We start from the raw sequence: 14,307 nt of genomic DNA, 5'->3' as shown, positions 1-14,307 counted from the left end.
GGGAGGGAGTCCCACAACGACATTAAGGGCATGTTGGGGGCACACTTAGGTTTATCAATCCATCATTGCAAAATATTTCTCAAAGTCTCTTCCCTTTGTCTATCAGCACTGCTGATGTGCTGAGTCCCTGCAGTGTTCCTCTACCTGGTCTGGCCTTGCATGCCTGGTCCCTGGCAACCTCTCCATCCACTACACCTCTCTTCCCTCACCCACCCTGTTGCAGCCCCACTGGCTTCTTGCTGCCTTCATCCCAGCCTCTGGACTTTTGCACATACTATTCCCTTTGCTGGAACACCCTTTACCTGGGAGAACTATTCATCTTGTACGTCTCCATTCAGTGTTCATTTCCTCTGCCCCTTTCCCAGCCCCAGACCTGCTGAGGCTCTTTTGTTTTAGGTTCTCTTGTTCCCAGCAGTCCTCTGTTGCAGTCCTTCACCCGTTGACAATGTCAATTAACACTTTCCCACCAGGCACCGGGCTCCACCTGGTCGGAGACAATGCCTGCCATGGTCACTGTTATAATTCCCTCTCACACGCAGTGCCTGGCCCATACTGATGCTCAATAAACATCCTTGATAGGTAAGCACAGCTTTGCAAGGTGGTGTCTCTACATTAAACCCATCACTCTCTTGATCTGTTCAGAGCAGCCTGTTTTCCAGCCACCTCTAAATCATTCAAGATGCAGAATAGTATCAAAGACCAGGGTGTCTGTCCTCGCAGGGGATTCGAGAAGTGGATGTCTGTCTGTCCCTTCTCTCCTCCCTTCCTTGGTCAGGGAGATCACGGGGGTGCGATTTGGGGGCAGGGCTTTGCCAGAGCGGGCCTGGCCCCTGGCAGGTGAGAGGACGCGTGCCTGCGTTTTGCGTGAGCAGCCAGAAGGGGGCGGCAGAGAGACAGGAGTGGTCCACGGAGGAGCCCAGCTCGGAGCCGAGCCGCGCGAACCCACCGAGCCCGCGCTCAGAAGCCCGATCTCCCACCGACAGGCCGCTGGGTTCGGAAGGCTGCTGGGTCCTTTCTCTTCCCCAAGTGCAGGCAGAGCCCCCTGGAGCCATGGCCAGCCCTTCTGGCAGCCCCGAAGACTCGGGCAAGCTCAGAGGCAGGGATGGCTGGCAGAGGCGGGAGGAGGAGGATGCCCCTCCGGAGGAGAAGAGATTGAAGCTGGGGCTGGAGGGAGGAAGCGCAGCGCAGGAGGAAGGAGAAGACGCGCCACGTCTGGGCAGGGAAGAGACCGGCACCCAGACAGGTGGCGAAGGCAGAGGTGTAAGTGAGCGGGGGCTCAGGAGGGACGGGGGCTAGAGGTGGGGTGGGGTGGGCGGGGATGCTCCCCGTCGGCAGTCAGGTCCAAGTTGATAATTGGGCAGCAACTCCTGCAGGCAGGCGCGGTGTGACAGCTCGTGGGGACCTCCAGAGAAACTAGATGCTTGGTTGTTGGTCGCAGCCCCCTTCTTGTTTTTGTAGCATCGACTTGCTGATTCTCCCACGCCGTCGTCGTTGTATCTGTCTGGGAAACCCATGGGTTCTGCGGTTGGCCAAAGAGGGGAAGAGGAAGCCCTGTGTCCTGGGGGCCCCCTGAAGGGGAAGGAGGTGAAGGGAAGGAGGGCTCTGAGCAGCCCTCACCCTACACCTCCCTCCTAGACAGTGCTGTTTTAGGTGTCTTTTTGGGACTTTACTCTGGTGTGTGTTTCCCTCACCTGGTAAGGGGTTTGGGTGGGAAATGCCTCAGCATAGGTTCTGCCAGACCCTGTTCTGTCAGCATGTGGGCTGGCAGCAGCTCGCCCTGCCTCTCACCTGCCCTGTATCTTCCTGTCATTGTTCCCCATTCTGGTTGGGCAGTGAGAGTTGAGAGAGAAAGCAGGTGGCTTCCACCCCCAAGTCACTCTTCTCTCCTTATCCTTTCAGAGAGGGACAGTGAGGCAAAGTTCTGTGCATTCTCTCGGGTGCTACCTGGCTGTGGTCCCTGCTGCCTGAGGGTATGCGTGAGGGTGTTTTGTTGCATACGTGCATGGTTACGTGAGTCACTAGGCATGTGTGTGATGGAGGTCAGTGCCCCGCTTGACCCCTTGGTTCCCGCTTTCTGCTTCTTCTCTTGAATCTTCCAATTGTAACCTGGTTGACCTTACATTTGGGGAGCACATGAGTCTGGAGGACAGATGAGGGTTGGCTGGATAGCTGTCCCCATGGCAAGGGCTGCTACTTTGAGAGTTTTTAATGGATAATGGGGTTGACCTTTTTGTTTCTTACAAATGTTTTCATTCTTGACCATTTGCTTGGCTGAGCTTGTCTTAAAAATTTGATTAGTGGCTAGTGAGCCCTGTGAGAGAGTTCCCCTTCTTTCTCTCAAATCCACATAGCCAGCTGCTGCCTGCCTCCGTTCACCTGGCTGCATCAAAGCCCAGCCGACCCGGTGTGGGGCTGCTCCCAGGCACTGCTTCGGAGACCTTACCTCCCTATGATTGTGATTGTGTTCAGATTGTGGGCCACTTGGACACCAGAACCAGGTGAATTTCTGTCTCAGATGCCAGAAGAAGGATAATCCTTATGGAAGGCTTATTGGGACACATCCCATGGAAAGAGTGAGAGGGATGTGTCGCAGTGTGGTGAGAGGAGAGGCCCTGTCAGAAACATGATTATGGGGGCAGTGCAGTGCTGAAACTTTTACTGTTGGAAGCCCCGCTCTCTATCACTTCCCTCGTTACTTGGGACTTTGCCAAAGACCAGGATATGAGGGTGGGAGGAAGTGAGCCAAGTGCAGTGGGATGCTTAGGAATGTGGGTTTGAATCCTGGCTCTGACCTTCCTTTGCTTGGTGACTCAGGGCGAGTCACTTAACCTCTCCGAGTCTTGGTGTCCTCATTGGCAAAATGAATATGTCAGCAGGCCTTGTTTCACGGGATTATTATCCCTGAGATTAAGTAAAGGTTATCCATAGAAAGCACTTAGCATTAAGCCTGACACATAGTATGTGCTCAGTAAATGTGGTTTAGTACTGAAATTCACTCCATGCAGCTTGCTTGCTGTCATCTTTAGTTCTGGGGGTGCATCACAGGAGATGAGGGTCTTAGGCCAGAATCTCCACATTAAGTGCTTTCTGAAGGTTAAGAAATTATGTGCAGGTGATGAAACTTTTAAAAGGCAGAAACCCTACTGAACTTTTTGTTTCACAAAGAGAAGTGGGGATGCCATGTTTAAAGGATTATGTCATAACTGGACAGAAACTGTCCTTGTTTCCTGAGCCTGAATCCAGTTTTCTCCTTTTGGGGCACCTGGATCTCCTGGAGGAAGTCACCCTTCACAGTGGTGGTGTCTTGGTTTTCAAGTTTAAAGGTTGGCCAAGCCTGTGCTTCCCAGAATGCCTGTCAGACAGATTTCTCCTCCCTTGTAGTTTCTACAGGAATATTCTCTTTAAAGAGCCCAGGAAGCAGTTTCGGGCTGGTGCCAGAGCAGCAGCTATTTTTTTTGAGGAGCAGAGCCCATTTCTTCACTCATAGACCATGTCCAAATGGAGAAAGAAGGACAGAATGCTTTTTCATGAGATTTTTTGTCTGTGTAGACCATTAGCTTGGCTAAAATGTCAAAAACATCCTTGTTCTTTAATAGCAGCTTATTTTTAGGTGCAGATCATTTTGGGCTTTTCTCTGCAGAAGCTGCACGGATATCACCTCCCTGTCCATGTTGTATCTAGATGTTTCTAAAGACTAAAATACCCCTTCCCTTCACTGGGTCCGCAGCTTTGGATGGCTAAGGTTTACATGTGACTGGTTATCCTTCAAAGTGGCTCCCAGGCTTGGCTCTTGCCTTTAAGGTAGGGGGGTTTCTTTCCTCTGGTGGTTGCTACGGAGTGCTTTGAGGAGATAAAATGGGGCCTCAGGAGCCATCTCAGTGCAGAGCTCTGCTGGAGGTGTGCCAGGAGGAGGGTGTGTGCCTAGTGAGGGCTGATCCCCCACCAGGGATCAGAAGTTTCACAGACTCCTTTTGCCCCCTCAGGACCAGTGCTGCTGAGAAGGTATCAAAGAACCAATCCTCCCAGAGCCTCTATTGACTCCTTTAAAGTGACCCCAGGGTGAGTCTGGCCTGCAGCTCTTCCTGGGGGTAGAGAAGGGTCTCTTCTAGGTAATTGGTTATCAACCTTAGTTGTCTGTTCAGCTTTTCTCAAGATCTGGAAACTTGGCATAGACTTCTGGGTTGTGCTGGGCAGAGCTGAAACCCCCTGTTGGAATCCCCATTCAAGAGTCCCCAGGATTGAGACCATAGTGGGGAGGTTATCATCTGTAGGGGTCACCCTACAGAGGAGAGTCCAGACCGCCAGTCTCTCCCAGCTCACTGGTGATAGTCTGCACCTGAGTATCTCAACTTTGGCACTAGTAACATTTGAGGCCAGATCATTTTGTGTTGTGGGGAGCTGTCCTTAGCAGCACCCCTGGCCTGTAGCCACTGGATGGCATTAACACTGCCTCTCCATCACTAGTGTGACAACCAAACATGTCCCCAGACATTGCCAAATGTCTAGGGCTTGGAGAGGAGGCAGATGAAATACCTTGTCTGAAAGCCACGGGTCTACACTTGTAAAACTGTTTCAGAGAGTAGGTGTTAAGTTTGGGTCCTTGCTGTACCACTTATGAGCTATGTGGCCATGGGAAATTTATTCAATTTTTATGGGCCTCAGTTTCCTCATCTATAAAATGGAGAGAGTGAGATAGAACCTCAATGGGTTGTTATGTTGGCATTCAATACAATTACAAGATAACAAACAGAAATGGTTTAGGAGAGCACAAAACAAATGGTCAATTCCATTTTTACTTATTTAGGTGAGTCAGACTCTGTCTCCCATCCCCTTATCCATTTGGTGAGGTGCGAGGGAGGAACATCATCCACCAAAACCTCAGATTGGATTTGTGTAGCATCTCAGCTTTCCACATGGAATTCACCAGTTTCTCTCCAATTTCCTCCTTGGTTTTCTGGGTCCAGGATTCCAGGAGGCAGGGGTGTGGGCAGTCAGAGCGGGTGGCACTCAGTTCACTCCCACACGGGAGAATTCCAAAGCTGGCTTGCCATGACAGGGCTTTTGGACCAACATCTGGGTTTCTGGATTCCCATTTGAGCACAGCTGGACTCCACAGGGCTGACGCTTTCTCTGCTGAAATATAGATATTTCCCTGGCAACAATCTCTCAAGCTGACATGAAGACATGGCCACCCACCGGAACACGGTGCTGCATGGGCTCTCCTATAATTTGTGAGGCAAGCTTCTGAGGACTGCAGTGTGGAAGTGAGAAATTGTAGGAGGTTCCCTCATTCTCCAAGGGCCAAAAGTGGGGTGCAGGTTGGTGGTGGAGCGTCCTCCAAGGAGGAAAAAGGCATGGAGGGCATTCCTTTCTGTTAGAACAGAGAGGTACAGGCCACACACTGGATGGCTCAGATTCTTCTGGGGAGGCAGGTGCCTCTGTGCCTGCATTCGTTTTGGATTGTGAGCTGTGTAGCCCTTAGCTATAATCATTTCAGAAACATTTCACCCCAGTGCTGGCAAACCAGGGCTTGGTTTGGACTTCTCAGCTAGAGAGATGCAGACTGCTGGGCGATACTCTCCTGATTCTTTTCATTTTGGTGAGATGTTTGTTGTCTTTTTTTGTTCTCTGGAACATGATTTGGAGCTGGAGGAGCAGGAGAGAGACCAGTTTGGGCGCTGAGACAAGGGTCTATGTCAGGGATGTGGTGTCTGTGATGGTGGTGATGGTAGTGAGTGGAGTTGCGTGCCTGAACAGAGGAAAGCTTGAGAGATACATTAAAGACTTAAGCATGTATTTAGTGTGGCAATGAGAAAGAGTCAGGGTCAGATTGACTTCCAGAATGGCAGGGAAGACTATGAATTTGGTTTTGGACTTTGGCTAAGGTGGCTCTCAGACCCAGGTGACAATGTCTAACAGGATAGACAGGTCTGGGGCTGGACATTCAGACTTGAGAGTCATCAGTGTAGATGGTACTCGAGGCTGGGGGACACCTGAGGTTGACTGGGGAGAGAGTGGAGAGGCAAGAGGAGGGGATTTGGTATAAGCATGAGGAAATCTTAATGATGAGGAGAAGAATCCATGAGAGGCATCAGAGGAGCAGCAGGCAGAGGATATGTGGCTCCTCAGACACGAGGAAAGGGTGAGGCTTGGTTGTGTTAAAGAGAGCCTGTTGGATTTCATATATCATGCTCATGAGGTCTTAAGGGAATTTAAATGGAGGCTGGTTGTGTGTGTGTGTGTGGGGGGGTGTGTACCAGGATTTACCCTAAGTCTGGGTATTCCAGCACCCAACCAGGGTGTGTGCCCCGAAGCAGGGAACACTCATGGTCTTGACTCTTGCAAAACTATAGTTTGTATTCATGAATTCTGTCCTCCTCGCAACACTCAGCTGTCACTTTTCCAGGACCCAGTCTTGGTGGAGAGTCCTGCCCTGGCAGTGTTCCTTAGCATAAGATGGTGCCATTAGGAGAACTTCACTTCTCAATACTGAGGGCCGTTTTCATTCCTTCTTTTCATTCCTTCTCTAAGTATTTGAGCAGCTCCTATGTGCCAGGTGCTGGTCTAGGCGCTAGCCTTCAAGATGGTTCAGTTCTTTTTCTCTTGGAGAAACTGCTCTAGTGGTGGGGACAGACTCTGGTCTATGGGCCAAAGGTGGCCCCTTCCTTGTGATTGTAAATAAAGTTTTATTGGCACATAGCTGCACCTATTCATGTACATATTGTCTATGGCTGCTTTCCTGCTTCAATGGGAGAGTTGAATACTTGGGCTCACAAAGCCAAAAATATTTACTCTGAGAATCTCAGGTTAAGGGGCTTTGCACCCTCATGGTGTCCCATGCGGTTTATAAGTACTGCTGCCTTTGAAATCTGTGCAGCTCTGAGGAGGAGTTGCAAAAAAAGTGCTCAACTTGCAGGACTCCAATGGAGGGGGTACAGGTCTCCCACTCTCAACTTTATTGGTCTTTGGTGTCAGGGGCAGGACTGGGGTTTTGAGTGAGCTTTCCTCACCCCTGTGGCAGGGCAGCAGGCTAGCGTCATCCAGGTTTTGGATGGGGGAGACAAAGGTGGAGGTGGGGAATAGTGACTTGTTCTCCTCCTAAGCGTTTTCCTTAGATGGGTCCTTAGCCAGTGTTTGGTGTCCCACTTTGCACAGCTGCCCAAATCGAGTGAGGTCAGCCATCTTGGTGCTGTGAGCCTGGGGTACAGAGCTTCCAAATCACCAAGAAGAGATAAAAAAGATGTTTTTTGCCAGCACAAGAACTCAGGTTATTGAAATTAACATTTCCCCCCCAAGTTTTATAATGTCTGGGCATGCATATTTAAGCGTCTGCCTCAAAAGCTCTCACTAATAAGCAGATGGTGCGTTTAATTTCCTTTTTTTGTTCTCTGAGCAACATACAGCTTCCTGCATGGTCCTCCTTGCAGGCAACTGTACATAGGGCTGACATAGGGGTGACCAAGGACTTCTGACCATCAACACAGGTCTCTAGGGGCTGCTGAGAGCCTTGTATTCCTGGGGCTGTTCCATGGAGGGACTGGTCTTTTCCTTCCTTTCCAGCCCCAGCAGAAAGTTGTCATGTTACTCACAGCCCACAGGGCTCCTGTGTTTGCCTCTCCAAAGAATCTTGGCTGCATCTGACCCCCTGTACCTCACCAGCTGGAGAGTAGGGGTTCCAAGGAGGCTGGGGGTCCGAGGGTGCAGCCCCAGAGCCTGAGAAAAGCTGCTGGGAAGAGGATCCAAAAGGATGGTAGAGGCAAAGAGGAGAGCTCGGGTGCAGAGCAAGGACCTGGAAGGCACAAAGGAGAAAGCCGGGATTTTTAAAAACAGGGAAGAGCAGACAGCTTTAGCATGGTCCAGGTATGGCTGGGCTTTATGAATTTTACTTGTTTTCTGTTTCCCTAGCTTCTCTCTCTGTGTTCCAAGGTGTCATAGAACACTTGCGGGGGCTCTGAGAAGCTCTGGGTTCCAATGGTCTTTGGGGAATGCAGGGACTGCGCCGAGGGTTTCCTTGGCTCTGTGCCTCTTCTGTCCAGGCCTCCATTCCCGACTATGTGCAGACCTACCTTGCATCTCAGACCTCCGTCCTGGAGAAACCTGGACAAGGCTTGTGCCTGTGCTATGGGGCTTGTGTCTTGTGTGTATGGATAAGAAGACTTTGTGACTTGGAAACCTCTTGGCTTGAACTGGAAAACCTGGGAGGGAAAGATCTATGCCCTCTTAATTTTGCTTTTTGCTTCCGTATTCTGTTGACCTGATGGAGCTATAAGCCCTGGTGTGCAGGAATCAGGCTGGGCAAAAGAGTCTACTTGGTCTGAGTATAATTTTGGGGGTTTTGTTCTGCTTATTAAAACTACAGATTATTATTTATTCATTGTAAAGAATTTAAACAATACCATTATATATAAAATAAAAAGCAGAACTCCTCCTTTGTTTCTCTTCAATCTTTAAAAAATTATTTTTAAAATGTTTATTTATTTTTGACAGAGAGAGAGAGAGAGAGAGAGAGGGAGGGAGCGAGCATGAGTGGGGGAGGGGCAGAGAGAGAGTGAGACACAGAATCTGAAGCAGGCTCCAGGCTCTGAGCTCTCAGCACAGAGCCCGACGTGGGACTCGAATTCACAGACCACAAGATCATGACCTGAGCCTAAGTCGGACGCTCAACTGACTGAGCCATCCAGGCACCCCTGTTTCTCTTCAATCTTGCTTCTCAGAAGTAACACTGGGAGGGGTTGAGGTATATCCTTCCACACCTTTCTTTGTGTGTGTGCAAGCATGTATATCTGCACACAAATTGTTTAATTTTTTAAAAAGTTTATTTATTTTGAGGGAGAGGTGGATAGGGAGGGGCCAAGGGGAAGGGAGAGAGAATTCCAAGCAGGCTCCGAGCTGTCAGTGCACAGTCTGACATGGGGCTTGATTCCATGAACCGTGAGATAATGACCTGGGCCAAAATCCAGAGTTGGACACTTAACTGACTGAACCACCCAGGTGCTCCTAAATTGTTTCATTTTAATCTTTTAAAAATACAAATGGGATAATGCTATAGTTATTGTTTGGAAAAGCCTCCTTTTAACTCAGTGATGTATATCTTTGACCTCATTTCATGTTGGAACCTGGATTCCACTGTCCTTTCCAGGCAGTTATTGTGCTGTGTGGATGCACCGTACTTTCTTTAGCCAGCTCTGTACTGATAGGTCTCTGAATGGTTTCTGCTTCTTCCCTATTGCAAATGGTGTTGTGATGAATATTCCAACATACATCACTTGATTCTCTGTGCCTGTGTTTTTGTAAGATGTTCCTAGGAACAGGATATCCAGATTAGAGGGTGATCTGTGCTGAAATTTGTATCCTGGTTAAGTATGTTTCCCTGCTGCCAGCTCTCCAAGGCTCTACATGGTGCCATCCTCTACGGGGATCATTCTCCGAAGCCTGAGGGCATTGGTCAGAATGGCATTCTCTGCCTCACTTTCATCTAGGTCAGTCCACACCCTGGTACCACCCCTAGCAGGGACTCTGGCTTCCGACTCTAACAGGTGGCTTCACTCCAGAGGGAAAATTCCCTTTCCCAGACATTCTTGGTGATATTACTGCAAGTTCCAAAGTTGGCATTTGCCTCCTTCAGGCCTTGCCACTCCCTACCTGTGTGTGCTTGAGTAAGCTGATTTTGCTCTGGCCTCAGTTGCCTCAAAGGTAAATGGTGAAAATATATAATAATAATGGCTGCCTCCCTGGGCTGCAGGACTCAGTGAAGTAACCACCACTTCCACACACTTGGCTTGTTGTGCACACTCAGCAAGTGCTGGGAGGTCATTGCTGAATGACAGCAGGCCAGGCTGTGGCTTGACCAGGGGCTGTGTCTTCAGTACCAAGTCTAGTGCCAGGGCCTTAGGAAATGCTCAGCCAGTGACTGAAAGGCAGGGACAGAGATTGGGGCAGAGGCAGTAGGAGCAGACCAAAGGAAACAAGCCTCCCACTAGATCCCCAGATGGAGGACTCCAAGATGACCCTGCAGTCTTAGAGCCCCTTCCCCTTTCCCATCCTCGCCAAGGCCTATTGGAGTCTGCTGTGTCTTCCAGGCCAGGGCCCAGAAGCCTGAACTGGGCAGGTGCTGGTCAGCGTCCTGCTGTATCATGGCACCTCCACTCCCAACTTGGACCTGGATGCCAAATGTCCCTGAGTTGGTAGGGACTCGGCTTGTTCTGAGCCCAGGGACAAAAAACGGGGAGATGTGGACGGATAGGGACCCCCATTTTGGCCCTTGCCTTTTCTCTTTGACTTTGGATACTGCAAGACTCACGTACACTCAAGTGTGTGTGTGTGTGTGTGTGTGTGTGTGTGTGTGTGTGTGTTTCTGTATGAGTTTCCAAGTCTTAGGTTGTATGGGACTAGGGTTGCCAGTTAAACTTGAGTTCCAATTAACAAATTTTTTAGTATAGGTATATCCCAGTGCAACATTTGGGACATAAAAGCAATTCATTGTGTATCTGAAATTCAAGTTTAACTGGCGTCCTGCCTTTTTACTTGCTACATCTGGCAATTCAGTGTGTGGGGTGACAGTGTGTGTTTGTGTGTCTCCATATGAAGGACTGTCTGTAAGCACAAGGATGGGGATCAATTGAGAAGACCCTTCTGGAGTGCTTTAGTGGCCTAGGGGCAGGTGGGTTGGATACTCCAGCCCCCACGCTTGGGCAGTGCTCCCTAGCATCTGCCTTCTGTCATCTCTGTTAGTTTCCCTCCCATGTCTCTCCAAACACAGGGGCAAGAGCTGCCCCATCCACCCTTGTTTGGAGCACAGCTGCCCAGCCAGACGAGATGCAAACAGTTCGCAGATGGCTGCAAAGCTTTCCCCAGCTCCCTCTGCAAGGGGGCTGCAGATGAAACGGAAGTCCTGATCCTCACTGCCTCCCCCTTCCAGAAAACCCGGGCCAACAGCCACCGTGTTGCTGCTTTACACACTCCTCCCTCCTGGCGATTAAACCACGTAGTGTTTTGCCAAACAAATAAAACCCTTCATTTCCACCATAAACTTGTTCACACGCGCAGGCTGATTGATCCACCAGTGTGCCTGATTCATCAGCCCTTTCTCTCAGGCGGCAAGAGGCTCTTCTCTCCGGCGCTGGTGAAGAGCTGCTTAATTTCCATCTGAAAGACTCTCGGTAGAAACCAACCACAGTTTTGAAAGCTGCTTCCTCCCGTTTTGCAGATTCCGTGTGGTTCTTGATATTTGATCTTGACTGAAATCATCCTGGGCCCTGCCCCAGGTATCACAAGCCTAAGGGTGCATTTGTGTCCAGTTGGCTGGAGGGGGGAGGGGGAGCTGTCAAGGAGAATGTTCAACGTGGCCTCTGAGTCCATAGCAGCCTTTCATGGGAAATACCACCAAGAAACTTTATCCCTCCTGTTTCAGAAGAAATTACAGTTTAGTCATTTACTGAATTTGTTATAGATAGGGTCTCAGTTTCCTTGCAACTTCTCTGTGAGGCTGGTGCTATGATTATTTGCATGTTTACTTGCTCTCTCTAGTCTCTTTAAAGCTCCTTTATTTGCAATACTGTTTTCTGCCACAGGGCCTTTGCACACCCTGCTCTCTCTGCCTAGAAAGCTCTTTCTCCCACTCCTTCACCTGGTAAACATCTCATCTGTAAGCTGACTTACCACTGTCTCAGGGAAACCTGGCCACACTGACTCAGTCACAGCAAATTCCTGATACCTGTTCTCATAGTATCAGGTGTCTTTCTGTTGTAGGTCAAAGCCCAACTATAGCCACCTATTTCTTTGGGCATGATATTTGATGAATAATTGACCCCCTTTACACTATAATCACAATGTGGGTAGGGGCCATGCTTGTTCATGATTACCATTGTCTCTGGTGTTTAGCATATGCTCAGCTAGAATTTGATTAATGAATGAAGCATACCCATTTTATAGATGAGGAAATGGAGGACTAGGAATATTGCATAATTTGCCTGGTGTTATACAGTCACTTAAAGATGGGGCTGAATTAGAATGCACTGGGTTGGTCTCTGGGCACATACTATTAACCACTTCACTGTGGCAGCTTTCCAACAGCAGAAGTGAGAAAGAACACATAGAACACATATAACTAGAATCCTAAAAGTCCTCTAGTAGATGGTGTCAGGAATGTGCCTATGAGCCTTCTTAATGTATTGCATACAATGTCCCATGTTTCTGACTTGTCCTTAGCAAAGGCCTTAGTAGTATTTGAAGCACAGTTATCAGTGTGGGAGGATGGATGTTTATAATTTTGAAAAAAAGAGTTTATATCATATTTAGCTTGTGTCTTCCATGGCCCCTTGATCTCTAGCTTCAGTTACACAAAATCCACACTGCCTCTCTTGATAGCTGTTCAACTTCTTTTCCCTCTTCAAGTTGGCTTAGAACTTAATCCCATAACTGAGGCCTGCTCCCTATACCTATTCCTTATACAGATTGACGTGAATTTTGTCAATAACTGTTCTACCTTTTGGTGAAGGCCAGATTGAAGGAAAGCCTTGAAAGGTGAAGATACCTGATGGGCGGGTAGTCACTTGAGTTAATCCAAAGGTTGGAATAAGGGAAGGGGTGCCTGGGTGGCTTAGTCGGTTAAGCGTCCGACTTCAGCTCAGGTTATGATTTCATGGTCTGTGAGTTTGAGCCCCGCATTGGGGTCTGTGCTGACAGCTCACAGCCTACAGCCTGCTTTGGATTCTGTGTCTTCCTCTGTCTCTCTGCCCCTCCCCCACTTGCACTCTGTCTCTGTCTCTCTCTCTCTCTCGAAAATAAATAAACATTAAAAAAATAAGAAAGTAAAAAAAAGGCTGACCTGGAGGATTGGAGGAGTCTCAGAACTGAGGGTCAGGCCCAGATAGAGAAAGGGATTGAGCATGCCAGTGTGAACTGTGAGTATTGGATACCCACCCCCCTTCTCCTCATGGTTAGGGAAGACTTGATGAGCCTGCTTAATTTGATGGAGGAATTGAAAAATCTTGCAGTGCAACTGTCCTGGAATGACAGCAATGTGACATAGCCAAGTTATTGATTATTGATTGCCAATTTGTCATCAGCTCAACAACTTTCAGTTATTGTTGTAATTTGCATTAATTATTAATGCAGGCTTTGACTTTCCTAATCAATAAAGGGGGTGTTCAGAGAGCAGTGACTAAGGCTGAGCACTGTCCAAAATGATGGGTATTTCATGGGCAAGTCTCCTCACCCACCCACCTGCAGGTGGGGAGAACTCCTTTGGTTTTTTAGAGGACCCTGAATAAATGGCAAATAATGCTGCTCAAGTCTTCCTCCCACCACCCATCTACCCACACATCTATCCATCTATACATCTATCCACCATATACCCACCCATCCCCATCTACCCATTCATTCACCCAGCCACCCACCCATCCATCCACTCATCCATTCATCCATCCATCTATCCGTCCATCATCCGTCCATCCATCCATCCATCCATCCATCCATCCATCCATCCATCTTATTGAACCTTTGTTCATTTATTCAACAAAGACTTATTAACCAACTAATGGATTCTGGGAAGGCACTGACTCTAACGATTAAGAACACAGGCTCTGAAATCTGACTCCATGGGCTCAAACTGAGTTTCATCACCTCCTAGTTAGCTCTTTGGCAAGATAAATAACTTCTGTGTGGTTCCATTTTCACATCTGATAACTGATTGTTAGTTGTTCCTACTATTACTATTGCAGATATAGTGAGGATTAAATAAGATGCCACATAAAAGTATATCATTCACACTCAACAGACATTAAGTTTCACCTTATTAATTTTTGTTAGTGCTGCAGGTAACATGGTGAGCATAAGGCAGATATGTATTTGAATACGCTACAACCTATACTGTGGTAAGTTCTGTAGTAAGGGAAGGCCAGGCAGTTACAAGGGACCCTGGCACAATATTGGGGGTTCTAGGAAAATGTTCTCTGAGGATTTGCTGTGTCAACTGAGTCTTGCAGGATAGGTAGGAGTTGGCCTCTTGCATGGCAATCCCAGACAGTGTGTGACCAAGTAACCAGTCCTTGCAATGTTGGGTCCCGGTCCCCACTGGCAGAGGTGAGTGACCCAGTCTTCCTGTCCCCTCTGCTGGAAGTCCACAAGATCTGGGAGTGGCTATTAGGTAGGGGGAAAGGGCTGGCAATAACAGTGGCCTTCACCTATCATCGCACTCTCTCTGTGGCATCTGGAGGGCTGTGCCTAGTTTCCTCTCTGCAGAGTGAGGTCAGGCATACCAAGTCTGCTTCTCTCCTGGGACTGTCAGGAGGATAAGATTAGATGGCA

General features: G+C 48.7%; 1 protein-coding gene across 3 annotated transcripts in view; it reads left to right on the top strand.

Annotated features, from left to right (window-relative positions):
• The first annotated feature begins 949 nt into the window (after positions 1–949).
• Positions 950–14,307, top strand: part of RBFOX1 (RNA binding fox-1 homolog 1) — a 2,060,838-nt gene continuing 2,047,480 nt past the window's right edge. The window contains exon 1 of one of the 3 annotated variants that reach the window (XM_045047971.1): positions 950–1,260. In XM_045047971.1, the coding sequence (XP_044903906.1) occupies positions 1,051–1,260 (210 nt within the window). In that variant the 5' untranslated portion in view covers positions 950–1,050. The remainder of the gene's footprint in view (positions 1,261–14,307) is intronic. The other 2 variants (XM_023246513.2, XM_023246510.2) reach the window with 2 other exon arrangements.

The sequence above is a fragment of the Felis catus genome, chromosome E3, assembly GCF_018350175.1.
Source record: "Felis catus isolate Fca126 chromosome E3, F.catus_Fca126_mat1.0, whole genome shotgun sequence".
NCBI classification, from domain to species: domain Eukaryota; kingdom Metazoa; phylum Chordata; class Mammalia; order Carnivora; family Felidae; genus Felis; species Felis catus.
This window is presented reverse-complemented; position numbering and strand designations above follow the sequence as displayed.